Source organism: Zingiber officinale, chromosome 8A (assembly GCF_018446385.1).
Source record: "Zingiber officinale cultivar Zhangliang chromosome 8A, Zo_v1.1, whole genome shotgun sequence".
Lineage (NCBI taxonomy): Eukaryota > Viridiplantae > Streptophyta > Magnoliopsida > Zingiberales > Zingiberaceae > Zingiber > Zingiber officinale.
Window position 1 is genome coordinate 60,105,577 of NC_056000.1, and position 13,413 is coordinate 60,118,989.

The 13,413-nt window shown below is 41.2% G+C and overlaps 2 protein-coding genes across 2 annotated transcripts; both read left to right on the forward strand.

Moving 5' to 3' along the window:
* LOC122010877 (probable CCR4-associated factor 1 homolog 11) lies at positions 1–891 on the forward strand. Its single transcript, XM_042567345.1, has one exon. It carries the CDS (start codon positions 1–3, stop codon positions 889–891), a length of 891 nt encoding a protein of 296 aa, XP_042423279.1.
* Positions 892–11,237: 10,346 nt separating this feature from the next.
* Positions 11,238–11,951, forward strand: LOC122010878. Its single transcript, XM_042567347.1, has one exon. The coding sequence runs from the start codon at positions 11,238–11,240 to the stop codon at positions 11,949–11,951; it is 714 nt and encodes a 237-aa protein (XP_042423281.1).
* Positions 11,952–13,413: the final 1,462 nt, after the last annotated feature.

Below are 13,413 nucleotides of genomic sequence, written 5' to 3' on the forward strand. Positions count from 1 at the left end.
ATGGCTGTTGCAGTCGTCAACAATAACGATATGCTAATTTCCTCTTCCGCCGCCAGCACCAGCGCCAGCAGAGTCGAGGTTCGCTCCGTGTGGGCTCATAACCTCGACGAGGAGTTCGCCCTTATCCGCTCCGCCGTCCCGTTCCACCCCTTCGTCGCATTGGACACCGAGTATCCTGGGGTCGTCGTCGCTTCCAAAAATCCCTACTGCACCCTCACCCTCCCCCAGCGCTACGAATTGATCCGCGCCAACGTCGAGGCCCTCCGCATCGTCCAGGTCGGTCTCACCCTCTCCGACGCCGCCGGCAACCTCCCATGTGCCATCTACAGCGACGGCACTTGTGTGCGTTACGTGTGGGAATTTAATTTCCGCGACTTCGACATCAGCCGCGACCGTTACGCCCCTTCCTCCGTCGAACTGCTCAAGGCTAATGGCATCGACTTCCAAAAGAATCAAGTATGGGGCATCGACTCTTGCAGATTCGCCCAGCACTTGGCCACCTCCGGCTTGCTTTCCTTTGGCCATTTTTCTCCCGTCTCCTGGGTTACCTTCCAAGGCGCCTATGACTTCGCCTTCCTAGTGAAGATGCTGACATGCGACTGCAAATTACCAATGACCGTTCGTGAGTTCTTGCACCTCGTTCACTTCTTTTTCGGCAAAAGGGTGTTCGATGTGAAGCACCTTTGCAAGCATTGTCCTGGGCTTCACGGAGGATTGGAGCGGGTGGCCTCTACCGTCCGAGTTGAGCGAGCAGTGGGCTCTCGACATCAGTCCGGCTCCGATAGCTTATTAACATGGCAGGTGTTCTACCAAATCGCCTCTCGTGTGAATCCACAACTCATCCATCGTCCAGAACACATGGGAACCCTCTTTGACCTCCAACTGCAATAGTATATATAGTAATTAATCCAGCTAGCTAGCGGTGGCTTTTGGGTTCTGCATTAGAGTTCATGGTTTATCACAGTTGATAGTGGTTCGGTCAGCATTAGCTTAATTTGTCCATAAGATTAATTGTCCATTGCTTCATCGTATCTTCTTGTTTTTAAGTACAGATTACATGTTGTCGCATTGTCAGACAAATTGTCAATATTAATTCTTTGGATCATGAGTAATACTTGTTGTTTTGCTCATCCCCTAGTGTGTTTTGAATCATATACTCTGTTTAAATTCTGAACGATACTCAAATACATGCTACAGTAGTACATGATTGATCTTTTGGAAGGCTATTAATGTGAATAGAAATGGCCCGCTAGAGATGACATTGAATGATGCCTTCATTTAAAAATTGATGCAGAATATATAGATGGTTAGGATCTTATTAATTAATTATTATGTGTTTTTGAAAAATTGTAATCAAGACTTGGAATACAAAGACCTCAAAATATTTGGCTTTATTTGTTGAAGAATATAAATGCTAAAAATTTGTTTTCTTTGATAATGGTAAATTATCATGTGGAGCCTTATTTCATCTTTTTTTTTCCCCTCTCTTCATAACGTTATATATTAACTTTTTTGTCTGGACGAATCATTTATTGGCTACATGAATTCTAATTTGGAAAGAGGTTTGATTTAGTTATTATTTACTTGTATGGAACCATTTTCTTGATGTTTTAAAAAACTAATTTATGGTATAGATTTACATCATACTATAAGATTATGAAGGAGATTTAACTTTCTTAACCATTAAAATAAATGATTTTTTTTCCTTTTATTGATAGTTATAGTAGCCTCTAGGGGTTTTTAATAACTATTTTAGTGAATAGTGTAGTGTTACATAGGTGAGCGGTTATTTGCACTAAAAAAAAACTGCTTTTTAGCAATGAAATTTGAGACGAATTTGTTTAAAAAAATTCGTCATAAAATATTTTGCTATGAATTTTGGGACGAATATAATTCCATCCCAAAAATGGTGTTGCAAAATTTGGCGGCAAATAAACAATTTTTGCGACAAATTTCAATTTTCATCGCAGAATTCGTTGCAAATCTACAACGAACATTAATTTGTCGCAAATTTCATCTTATATCTGCGACAAACTTATATTTTCGTCCCAAATTTGCAATGAAAATTTTTCGTGGCAATAAACGTTGCATAATTACAAATAACTATAAGGAAAAAATCCTATTTTCGTCACATATTTGCGAAAAAAACATATTTTGGTTGCAAATCTGCAACGAATCAATATTCTTCGCAAATTTGCAACGAATCCAGATTCATCGCAAATCTGCAACAAATTTACGATAAATTTGTGACAAAAATTTGTCACAAAATTTATCCCAAAAACAAAAAAAAATTCCAAAATCTTTCTTAATTTTTCTGTTTTCCTGTTTACATATTATACTTACAACATCTTCAACAAATTATATATAATACATCCATATCCAACATCTAAACAAATCATCCCAAAACTAAACACATCCTATCCAACATATTCATATCTTACATCCAAACAAATCATCCCAAGACTAAACACATCATATTCATATATACAAACAACCAAAATCCAAACAACAACAAATACAACAAATCATAATATCCAAACATGAAAGTTCTATCATAATCCAAACAACAAATGTAACAAGGTATCCAAAGGAAAAATATATATATCGTCATGTCTCAGGAGCTTAGGTCGCCTTTCGTGCTTCTTTTCCTGCGTCGAATTACAAACAAACAATAAATATCATTTATAACTAAAAAAAATATATCAAACATATTAATGATATCTATATCTAACATTTACATATATGAATGAAATTTGTTACTAAGATCATTTGTCATAACATGCAAAGTATCATCATGACATAAAATGCAAAGTATCAAGGTGAAATTAAAGTTGTTTGCAATTCATATCCTTTGTTCAAGACTCATGTTTCTAGTTAATCTTTTGTTTCATATTTCTTGTAGATTGTTGTAATACCTACCAATGTCAAACTCATAATATTATTTTGAATATATTTTTTTGTACAGTTATGACAAATAATGTACTTGTAAAAATATACCATATATGACATAAGATGCAATGTATCAAGGTAAAATAAAAATATAGAATCAACTATAACATGACATGAAAAAAAAATTCAAATATAAAGTTTACTATAAATTTACGAAGAATTACCACCACCGCCATTATCATCATCACCATCATCACCGTCACCGAGAGTTTGACTTGGAACATAACTTAACTGAAGATGTCGCATAATAAAGTCTTGTTGTTGGCACATTTCTCTCATTTTTTCATCCCTTTCCTTTATAATGCCCGTCAACTGGGAAGAAGATATGCATCTGCTAGTATGTGAGGAGTAGGAAGAAGATATACGACCAACTCTATGTGTTCTACTCAAAGAACTCATTCCGAATATTTTTCCTCCCCCTTTTGGCCCCTACTCGCCTGTAGCCATAAATTGAAATTAGTATCAACAGATGGTTCAAACCTCTCAATATCAACACTAGTAGAAGCTGAATATCTCTGTGCTGCCTCTAGCTCAACATATTTTTCTTGTATTGTAATTAAAAAAAATAAACCAAATTTACAATAATAAAATTTTGGGAATGCAAGAGTATAAAGTTAGAGTAGGTACATTAATAATAAAATCTAAGTTATAAATTAAGATCCAAAGTTTATTTAAATCTTAATTATCAAATCTATTATAAATTATAAAAAATGTTAAATAGTTAAAATAGTTTTAAAAAAAATGAAATAGTTTGATTCTATTTACGATTCTCCACAAGGGGATATAGACTGTCGAGTGTTCGACCTCTCAGCAACCGAGTGTCGAGAAGGAACTAAAGAAGGTACTGGTTACTCAATCGGTGAAGGTACTATGGAAGGAGAAGGCACTGTCAAAGGGTAAGGCGATCCTGTAGAGGAAGGTACTGACATAGCTATATGTGATGGTACTGGCATAGGTGTATGCAATGGTACTGGCATAGGTGTATGCGACGATACTGCCTAATCAGATGGGGGCGTAGCAATAGTGTCTGTAGGTGCTGTAACTTCATATCTCCGTCTGCAACCACCCCATCGAAACATATTATGAAAATTCAAAAAAATGATAAAGTAAATATAAATATGATGCATAATGAATAATATGAAGAAAAAAAACCTACCATAATTCCTAAAAATACAAAGTATTAATAGATAAAATATATAAATTTAAAAATAAAATAGTTTTATATTAATTGAGACAGATAAACTAATTGAGCTATAAGTTTTGTAATCTGCAGATTAAAACTAAATTTACTCCTAAAAAATTAGTATCATATATGAAAATAAAATATCATAAAGTTTAATTTATTAAGATAAAAAACTTGCCCATTACAAAAAAATCAAAGTTCTCATTGTCATTATCATTATCATAATTGTCGTCATCGTCATCGTCGTCGTCGTCGTCCTCCTCCTCCTCCTCCTCATCATCAATTTCAGTTGCATCCACCTTTATGACTACTCTGTTGGGGTCTCGTAATGTTGGAATAATATATGGCTCAGTATGATATGTATTTGTAACTTTCTCTTGTTGATAAGCAATGTCCTCCCAATGTTCCTCAATTTTTTTCCATGCTTTCGTTTTATAAATGACCCATGAATCAACTTTGTCACGTTTTAGATTAGGATATGAAGCATAGAAAACCTGAATTGCTTGCTGTGCCAACACAAATGGTTTATATTTCTTGTACAACCTCTTATGATTTATTTCAACCAAATTATATCGTGGATGCACCTTCATCCCTCTGATAGGGTCAAACCAATGACACATGAATAGAATGATTTGCATTTCTGGGCCAGGATATTCTATCTCTATAATTTCATCTAGCAAACCATAAAAATCATTACTTGTATCTCAATCATTGGATGACTTAACACAAACTCCATTATTCATTGTAGTTTTTCCCATTCCATAATTTTGAGTATGAAAATTATATTCATTTATGAAATAAGCTGGCCAAGTGCATAACATTTCTTTTGGACCCCATGCCAAATGAATTAGTAATTCTTGCTCAATGTGAGTTTTATTATCAAGAAGCTAAATTCAAATACAACAATTATTACAAAATTCTTAAGCAAAAACCAAATTTAAATTGACTACTTACATGTGATTTAAACCATGGTACAAAATCTTCTTGACATAAACGATCAAACTCTTGTATCGACAAATCAGAATATAAGTTTTCAAAAATCCTATGATAAAAAAATAAAATATAACTTTAAATGTTACGACATAAAAAATATAATATATATACTTGACCAATTAAGTATCTCTGCTTACATGGTCCACTTGATCAACCAAGGTAGTTAAAAAGTGAGAATTAGTTTAAATTGGGATCAATAGGACCCTCATCATTTCTTCTTGGCCTTCGCCTTTTGCTCTGAACGTGAGGCTCAAAATAATACGATGCAAAAGTTGTCACTTCCTCGACAATATATGCATTAACAATAGATGTTTCAACATGTGCCTTATTTTTGATTTTTTTTTTCTTCAAATGATATAAGAATTTGATTATGATAAAACAAATCATATTATATATTAATATATAATTAAATTAGTAATTTTTTATGCATTTAGATGATCGAAGCATAGGAGATAAAAAATTTACCTTTCAAAGGGATACATCCATCGAAAATGAACAGGTCCTCCAACTTTGGTCTCATATGGCAAGTGAATCAAAAGATGTTTCATGGAATCAAAAAACGAGGATGGAAATATCCTTTCCAAATTACACAAAATGATTGGAATGTCTCTTTCTTATTTCTCCATGTGTGATTATCTCAAAATTGTGGAGCAAATATCATGTAGAAAAATGTTTAACTCTGTAATAGTACCCCATACAAAATTTGGTAAGAGTTCATTAAAGGCAATATGAATGAGTCTTTACATTATTATATGACAGTCATGACTTTTCAAACCAATCAATTTGCATTCTTTCATATCGACACATCTTCCAAGATTAGAGACATCCTATCTGGAAATTTTAATGATTTTAAGCATTCACACAACACATCTCTGATCCTTATTCAATGTATAAACTGCCTTTGGCTTTGGTCCCCTACTATTTTTATCGACATCAAGAGTGGACCTTTTACCAATGAGTCGCATATCTATGTATCGTAGTTGAATTAAGAGCCCATTTTGGGAAGTATGGGCAAGTGATGTCCGCAGCTATATATGTTTATAAATAAATAAAAAAGAAAAACTAGGGGCATCACATATTCAGGAGACAACATCATCCTAACATGGTGGTCGACTTAAGAACCGACCGAGACATATTTAATAGACAACATCCTAACAACCTGTCATAATAACAACTATGTGTCAGAGAATATTCTTCTGGAACTTTCTTCAGGGACCATCGTGCCTCCCATCAGCAGACCAATTATAATAGCATATTACTTCGTTCACCTCAGTGATAACAGAAACTATAAACAACAAAAGAGGTATACATTCGGGTTAGTAGAAGATTTCTTGGACAACTACGATGTATCGCCTAGGTCACACCCTCTTCTTTACTTAACAACCTCTGACACATTTTGCCACCTTATGATTACGTAGGTTATGTGAGGTGGTATATGAAAAGAGAGTCTTCTCCATAACGAAGGGACACTCACAGAATATCTGCAGCTTACTCTTGCATGCGTGTTCTTACTATTCTTTAGCCACTCGTTCGGATTTATATTGACTTGAGCGTCGGAGGACCTTTACCAGGGGCTCCCCTTGATTTTTGGGCGCTAATATTTTATTGGCTCGTCTCCTTATGCACAGGATCGAAGGAGTAGAGGGAAGCTTATTTTGGAAGAGAAATGGTTGGAGCAAAGGGAAACTTCTTTTGGAAGGGAAAGGTCTTCTATTGGTCAATCATTTATCCACCTTACCCAACACGCCCTGTTTACAAGTCTTAGACAGGATATCCTCCTTACTCAAACTGGCTAGCTAGGCTAGTATTGAAGTTTAGAAATAAAATCATAAGTTTATTTTAATAATTAAAGAAAATTATTAAAAAAAAAGAGTGATTCGGTGGCAACAACCCTTGTAATTAATTAATACTGATACAGTGCATCAGAAGGGGGTCAGGCGGATGACGTGGCCAAAAGTCAAGCCCATGGAATGGTCAGAAGTCTAGCCCCTGTAGAGGTCAGAAGTCAAGCTTGTTTGGCCATGATCAGAAGTCAAGCTTGCATGGCCATGGTCAGAGTCTTAGCTAACGGGGTAGTCACAGGATAGGATTGCAAGTTGGACAAGATCCAGCCTCGATAGTAGTCAAGGGCAAGCCCCACAGGCCAGGTACAGCTAAGGACTGGGCCCACAGGTCATGCAAAGGCGCGGAAGGAAGGGCCTCCGGCGCAATACAGACCTGGCATACAGGTCGTGACACACGAGCCATGGATAACAGAGGACAGAAGCAGGTCGGAATACAAACCTGGCGTACAGGTTAGAACATACGAGCCACGAATAACAGAGGACAGAAGCAGGTCAGAATACAGACCTGGCGTACAGGTCAGAACATACGAGCCACGGATAACAGAGGACAGAAGTAGGTCGGAATACAGACCTGACATACAGGTCGGAACATACGAGCCATGGATAATAGAGGACAGAAGCAGGTCAGAATACAAACCTGGCGTACAAGTCGGGACATACGAGCCATGGATAACAGAGGACAGAAGCAGGTCGGAATACATGTTGGTGCAACCTTAGGTCAAGGTTGACCTGGGTGACCCGACTCGAGTTGACCTGACTCGAGATATATTTTGATGTTTGACAAGAATAGAGAAGTTGTTTTGATGTTTGACAAGAATAGAAACTTGGGGGATTGTGGGTGCAACCTTTTGTCAAGGTTGACCTGGTTGACCTGACTTGAGTTGACCTGATTCGGGAAAAGTCCAAGTATGGAGACTTGGCACGGAAAAGTCCAAGCAGGGAGCTTGGCACGGGAAAATTCCAAGCAGGGAGCTTGGCACGGGGAAAAGTCCAAGTATGGAAGCTTGGCATGGGAGGTCAGAGAGGGCTCGGTAGCTCGTTCTCTGGACTGGATGGAGTCGGAGAGGGCTTGGTAGCTCGTTCTCTGGACTGGATGGAGTCGGAGAGGGCTCGGTAGCTCGTTCTACGGACTAGACGTGGAAGTCAGAGAGGGCTCGGTAGCTCGTTCTCCGGACTAGGTCAGAGAGGGCTCGGTAGCTCGTTCTCTGGACCGGACGAAGTTGGAGAGGGCTCGGTAGCTCGTTCTCTGGACTAGGTCAGAGAGGGCTCGGTAGCTCATTCTCTGGACCGGATGTGGAAGTCGGAGAGGGCTCGGTAGCTCGTTCTCCGGACTAGGTCAGAGAGGGCTCGGTAGCTCGTTCTTTGGACCGGACGAAGTTGGAGAGGGCTCGGTAGCTCGTTCTCTGGACTGGACGTGGAAGTCGGAGAGGGCTCGGTAGCTCGTTCTCCGGATTAGGTCAGAGAGGGCTCGTTAGCTCGTTCTCTAGATCAGGAAGGCTTTAGGTTTAAGGCTGGGAAATTGGATTGGTCTGCTGACCGATCCAGTGATACTATGGGTATCTGGATCGGTCTGCTGACCGATCCAGTGATACACTAGGTCATCTGATCGATCTGGTGACCGATCAGGGCTCTGACAACCAACTCTCTGTGAGAGTTGGGATCGGTCTGGGGACCGATCAACCTAGGGCCTGATCGGTCCACAGACCGATCAGGGAACGCAACCAACTCTCTGTGAGAGTTGGGATCGGTCTGGGGACCGATCAGCCTAGGGCCTGATCGGTCCCCTGACCGATCAGAGCCATCCTGGACCGATCAGGGTGGAGCCTGATCGGTCCAGGCCTAGCCGTTGAGTCACAACGACTAGATTTCTGTCTGTGTCTTCTTCTTCGCAGGTTCATATAAGAGGGCCATTATAGGGAAGAGCAGACTTCTTCTTCCTCTTTGCGATCTGAGCTTTGTTGAGCTCTCCACTGCTGAAGCTTCATGTGAGCTTCCCTCGGCTGGGTCTCCAACTGATAGTTGCTGCTGTGGTTGGCCTCCGTGAAGTTGCTGATTCATCAACAGTCGACAAGAAGGCAAGCAAACTAGTGTTTTTACATTCATATTGTTCTTGGCTTCTTGCTGTATTTCTTGTATGCTGATCTTGCTGTTGCAAGAGCGATTGTGGCGAGGTTTCTCCACCCAGAAGGAGTTTTTATTAGCCGATTTTCCGGGGTCTCATCCACCGACGGATTGATAGGATTCGTCCACCTTACGGACACGCCGAGGAGTAGGAGTATCATCTCCGAACCTCGTTATATCGTCGCATTTGAGGTTTGATCTTCTCCATTTTCGTTTCTATCTTTTATTTCCGCTGCGCTAACTCAAATTGTAGGAAGAAACGAGAATTTATGGTCGGCTATTCACACCCCCCCCTCTCTAGCCGCATCCGAAGGTCCTAACAATACAGACCTGACGTACAGGTTGGGACATACGAGCCATGGATAATAGAGGATAGAAGTAGGTCGGAATACAGACCTGGCGTACAGGTCGGAACGTACAAGCCATGGAACAGCAGATAGAAGCAGGTGGGAATACAGACCTGGCGTATAAGTCGGGACGTACAAGCCATGGATAACAACAGACAGAAGCAGATCAGAATACAGACCTGACGTATAGGTAGGGACGTACAAGCCATGGATAATAGCAGACAAAAGCAGGCCGAAATACAGACCTGGCATATAGGTCGGGACGTACAAGCCATGGATAACAGCAGACAGAAATAGATCAGAATACAGACCTGGCGTACAGGTCGGGACGTACGAGCCATGGATAATAGAAGACAGAAGCATGTCGGAATTCAGACCTGGTGTACAGGTCGGAACATATGAGCCATGGATAATAGTGGACAGAAGCAAGTAGGTTTACAGACCTGGTTTACAGGTCGGGAGGTACAAATCATAGATTACGGAGGACCGAAGCAGGTCGGTGTATAGACCTGGCATATGCTTACCGAGGATACAGGTCGGGACTTACATCCTCACGACATGAAATAAAGGCATCAAAGAGTACAGGTCGAAACTCAAGATTAGCGGAAGCAGACCGATGCACGCAGGTCAGGATTTATAGCCTTATGGCTCAGAATACTTGGATCGATGAAACGGGTAGGTCGGGATGTGCCAGCTAAAGATACAGGTCAGGATTCATAGCCTCCTGGTCCAAGGTAAACAAAATTGGATGTAGGTATATCGGTCGGGTTGGATGAAGTCAGATGTACAACTTTAGAGTCGGAATAAACAGAACCGGACTAAGGTCGGGAGGCAATATCAGATTGGGGTTAGCTAGATATCAAATCGGGGTTAGCAAGCATAAAGACCCAGCTTAGCGATCACGGGCAGAGGATACCAGGCACTACATGACAAGTAAGCAAGGGAATCATAACTACCTGTCAGAGAATAATCAGAGTGTCAAGGAATATGCTAACAGTCAAGGCTCATTACCCCTTTGGTCATGTCGCCAGTCTATGAGAAGACGCCGCGTGTCATTCACCGCCAGACAAAGCCTGACAGCCGACATTCCCGGACACCCACTAGACTCCAGAAACATCCGTTGCAGTATAAAAAGGGATGCTTTGTCCCTTACGCAGGTACGCTCACTCATCATTTCTTACTCATCTTTATTTTTTGTCCTTTCTCTGTGCTTCTGGGGAAAAAGTACCTGACTTGAGCATCGGAGGGCCTAACCCGGGGACTTTTTCCCTGGTTTATGGTCTCTAACGACTCGTGGGCTCGTCTGAGTGTGCGCAGATCCATAGCATCATCATCCTGGTCATTACCCTTTGTCACCCGCCCGTGTGAACCCTTCTGAAGAGTGCCAGATAGATCGGACGCCGCAACGACTTTCCGTCAACCTCTAGTCATCGAGGTCTGCCTTCATCCGACTCAGCTTCTGGACGAGATCAAATTTGGCGTCGTCTGTGGGAACACAACCACCTGATCCAGAATGTGAAGATGGAGGAGTCTGGTCACATCAACGTCACCATGACTGCAGAAGAATACGAGCTCTTCAAGGAGGCTAAGAGGTGAGCGACGTCTGAGAAACAAGCAACCGTCTTGCGACCACGCCAAGCTCCTGAAGCCTCCAAGGACCCCATCCCTATTTCAGATCGGGGCTCTAAGAGAAAACAACTCGAGGGGTTTCCCCAGGTTCCTTATCGCGAGCCTGACCTAGGGTATTATCAGCCAGGTCCCCATGGCCCCAGCCTTAAGAAAGAACAACCTCAAGTCTCTATGGCTGAGAGTTCCCTACCTAGAGACTCTAGGAAAGGGAAGACTCTCATCATACCAGAAGTGCACCCAGAAGATCTGGTTGAGAAAGTACCCTTATCCGCTAGGATTTTGAATGAAAAATTACCTAAGGGCTACCGGGCCCCGTTGATCGGGGAATATGATGGGAGCAAAGACCCGGAGGATCATCTACGTAAGTTTAAGAATGCATCTCTGTTGCACCAATATAGTGATGCTATCAAGTGTCGAGTTTTCTTAAATACTCTATCTGGTTTGGCACTAAAGTGGTTTGATGGGTTACCACAAGGATCCATCACATGCTTCTTGGATTTCAAGATGGCCTTCCTTCGTCGTTTCGCTAGCAGCAAAAAATATCAAAAGATGGATCATTGCCTTTTCGCTCTTAAGCAAGGGCTGACCGAACCTTTAAGAAGTTACATCAACCGCTTCAATCAAGTGGCCCAGGATGTCCCCACAGCCACCTCAGAGATTCTGATGAGCGCTTTCTCCCATGGATTAGGAGAGGGAGAATTCTTTAGAGATCTCATCAAGAATCCCGCTCGGAATTTTGATGAGATGGTGGAAAAAGTCGCTTGCTATATCAAGGTAGAAGAAGCACAGACGGCACGGAGGAAAGCTGAGAGACCACCTCCATCTGTCAATAAGCCGGAAAGGAGGATGCCTCAACCGCCCCCGCAACCTCTTCCATGTGCTTGAGAAGCCATGCCTACTTTCCAGCCCAGTCCGGAGGTTAGACTAGCCCCTCGAGTCGCAGTTGTGCACGCTCCCCGACCTGGACCGTAGAATACTCGGTATTGCACCTATCATCGATCTCGTACACATGACACTAATCATTATTTTCAGTTCGCTCGGGACTCTAAACGGGCTACCGAGCTAGGCTTACCTCCGCCAAAGCTAGCCCCTCAAGTACTCAAGATGATGGAAGAGCAGCGAGCCTCGGCTGGACAGGCCAGGCAACCCCGCCCCGACTTAACCGGACCCAGTACTCATCAACCCGGTCTGGGGGGAGAACCGGGAGTAGTGAGAGAGGCCAAAAATAGAGGCAACACCACCGTCCGAGAGATTAGCATGATCTCTGGAGGGCCAATCGATGGAGATTTGGGGAGAGCACACAAGTCCCATGTGCGTCGCTTGGAGGTCCACATTGTTGGATGCAGCCAGGAGCAGGCTTCTGGCCCTGTCATCAGCTTCGGGTCGACAGACCTGGAAGGTCTAGAGCTGCCTCATGATGACGCCCTTATCATCAAGGCTATTATTGCCAACAGTCGAGTGGCCCGGGTTTTTGTTGACATTGGGAGCTCGGTTAATATCTTGTTCAGAACCGCATTTAGGAAATGCAGATCGATGCCACTGAACTCCAGCCTGTGGCCACATCTCTATATGACTTTACAGGCAATGAAGTGAAGCCAATGGGTCAGATCTGTTAGAGTGTATACTAAAAGCCTAGCTTTTGGTATAAACATTTATCTAGAAATAAAAATCACATTGGTTAAATGTCTACATTTATGATAAATGTAGTTGCTCAATTAATTTATATTGTAGATAACATGGTGTGTGGTGTCACATACAGAAGATCATGTTATCGGTTCCTTATAAATTATAAGCAGTAGCTCACAACCAAGATAGAAAGGAACAAACCATTGGAAGGTCGTAGTGTAATTAGGTATTAGTTTATCTTAACTATATAATTACACTAGTACACTTAAAGTGTCTTGAGTAGGACCATTTGAGGTCGTTCCTTTTATACTGACTTTATAAAGGAACAAAGACCTCAGTTATTATGGAAGTGTGTGCTCCTAATCCTAATATAATAACAAGCATATATATTTGATATTTATTTCTTTAATTTATCAATGGGTGAGATTTAGTTCGATAAATCAATAAGCCCGATAAGTTGGGAAATGGTATCACTTATAGTGTGTGTTGTTGATTATAGAAGGAAACTGTGTCCTAGAGATACTAGGTTGATAATGTCCTCAAGAGGAGCCCATAAGGATTGTCATGTTAAACCCTGCAGGTGGACTTAGTCCGACATGATAATAAGGTTGAGTGGTACTACTCTTGGACTAAGATATTAATTAAATGAGTTGTCAGTAACTCACTTAATTAGTGGACATTCGATATCTTAAACACAGGGAGACTAACATACTCATAATAA

What these genes read in the sequence shown, in the direction of transcription:
- LOC122010877 (XM_042567345.1), top strand. Translation starts at nt 1, where the DNA reads ATGGCTGTTGCAGTCGTCAACAATAACGATATGCTAATTTCCTCTTCC.
- LOC122010878 (XM_042567347.1), top strand. Translation starts at nt 11,238, where the DNA reads ATGGCTGAGAGTTCCCTACCTAGAGACTCTAGGAAAGGGAAGACTCTC.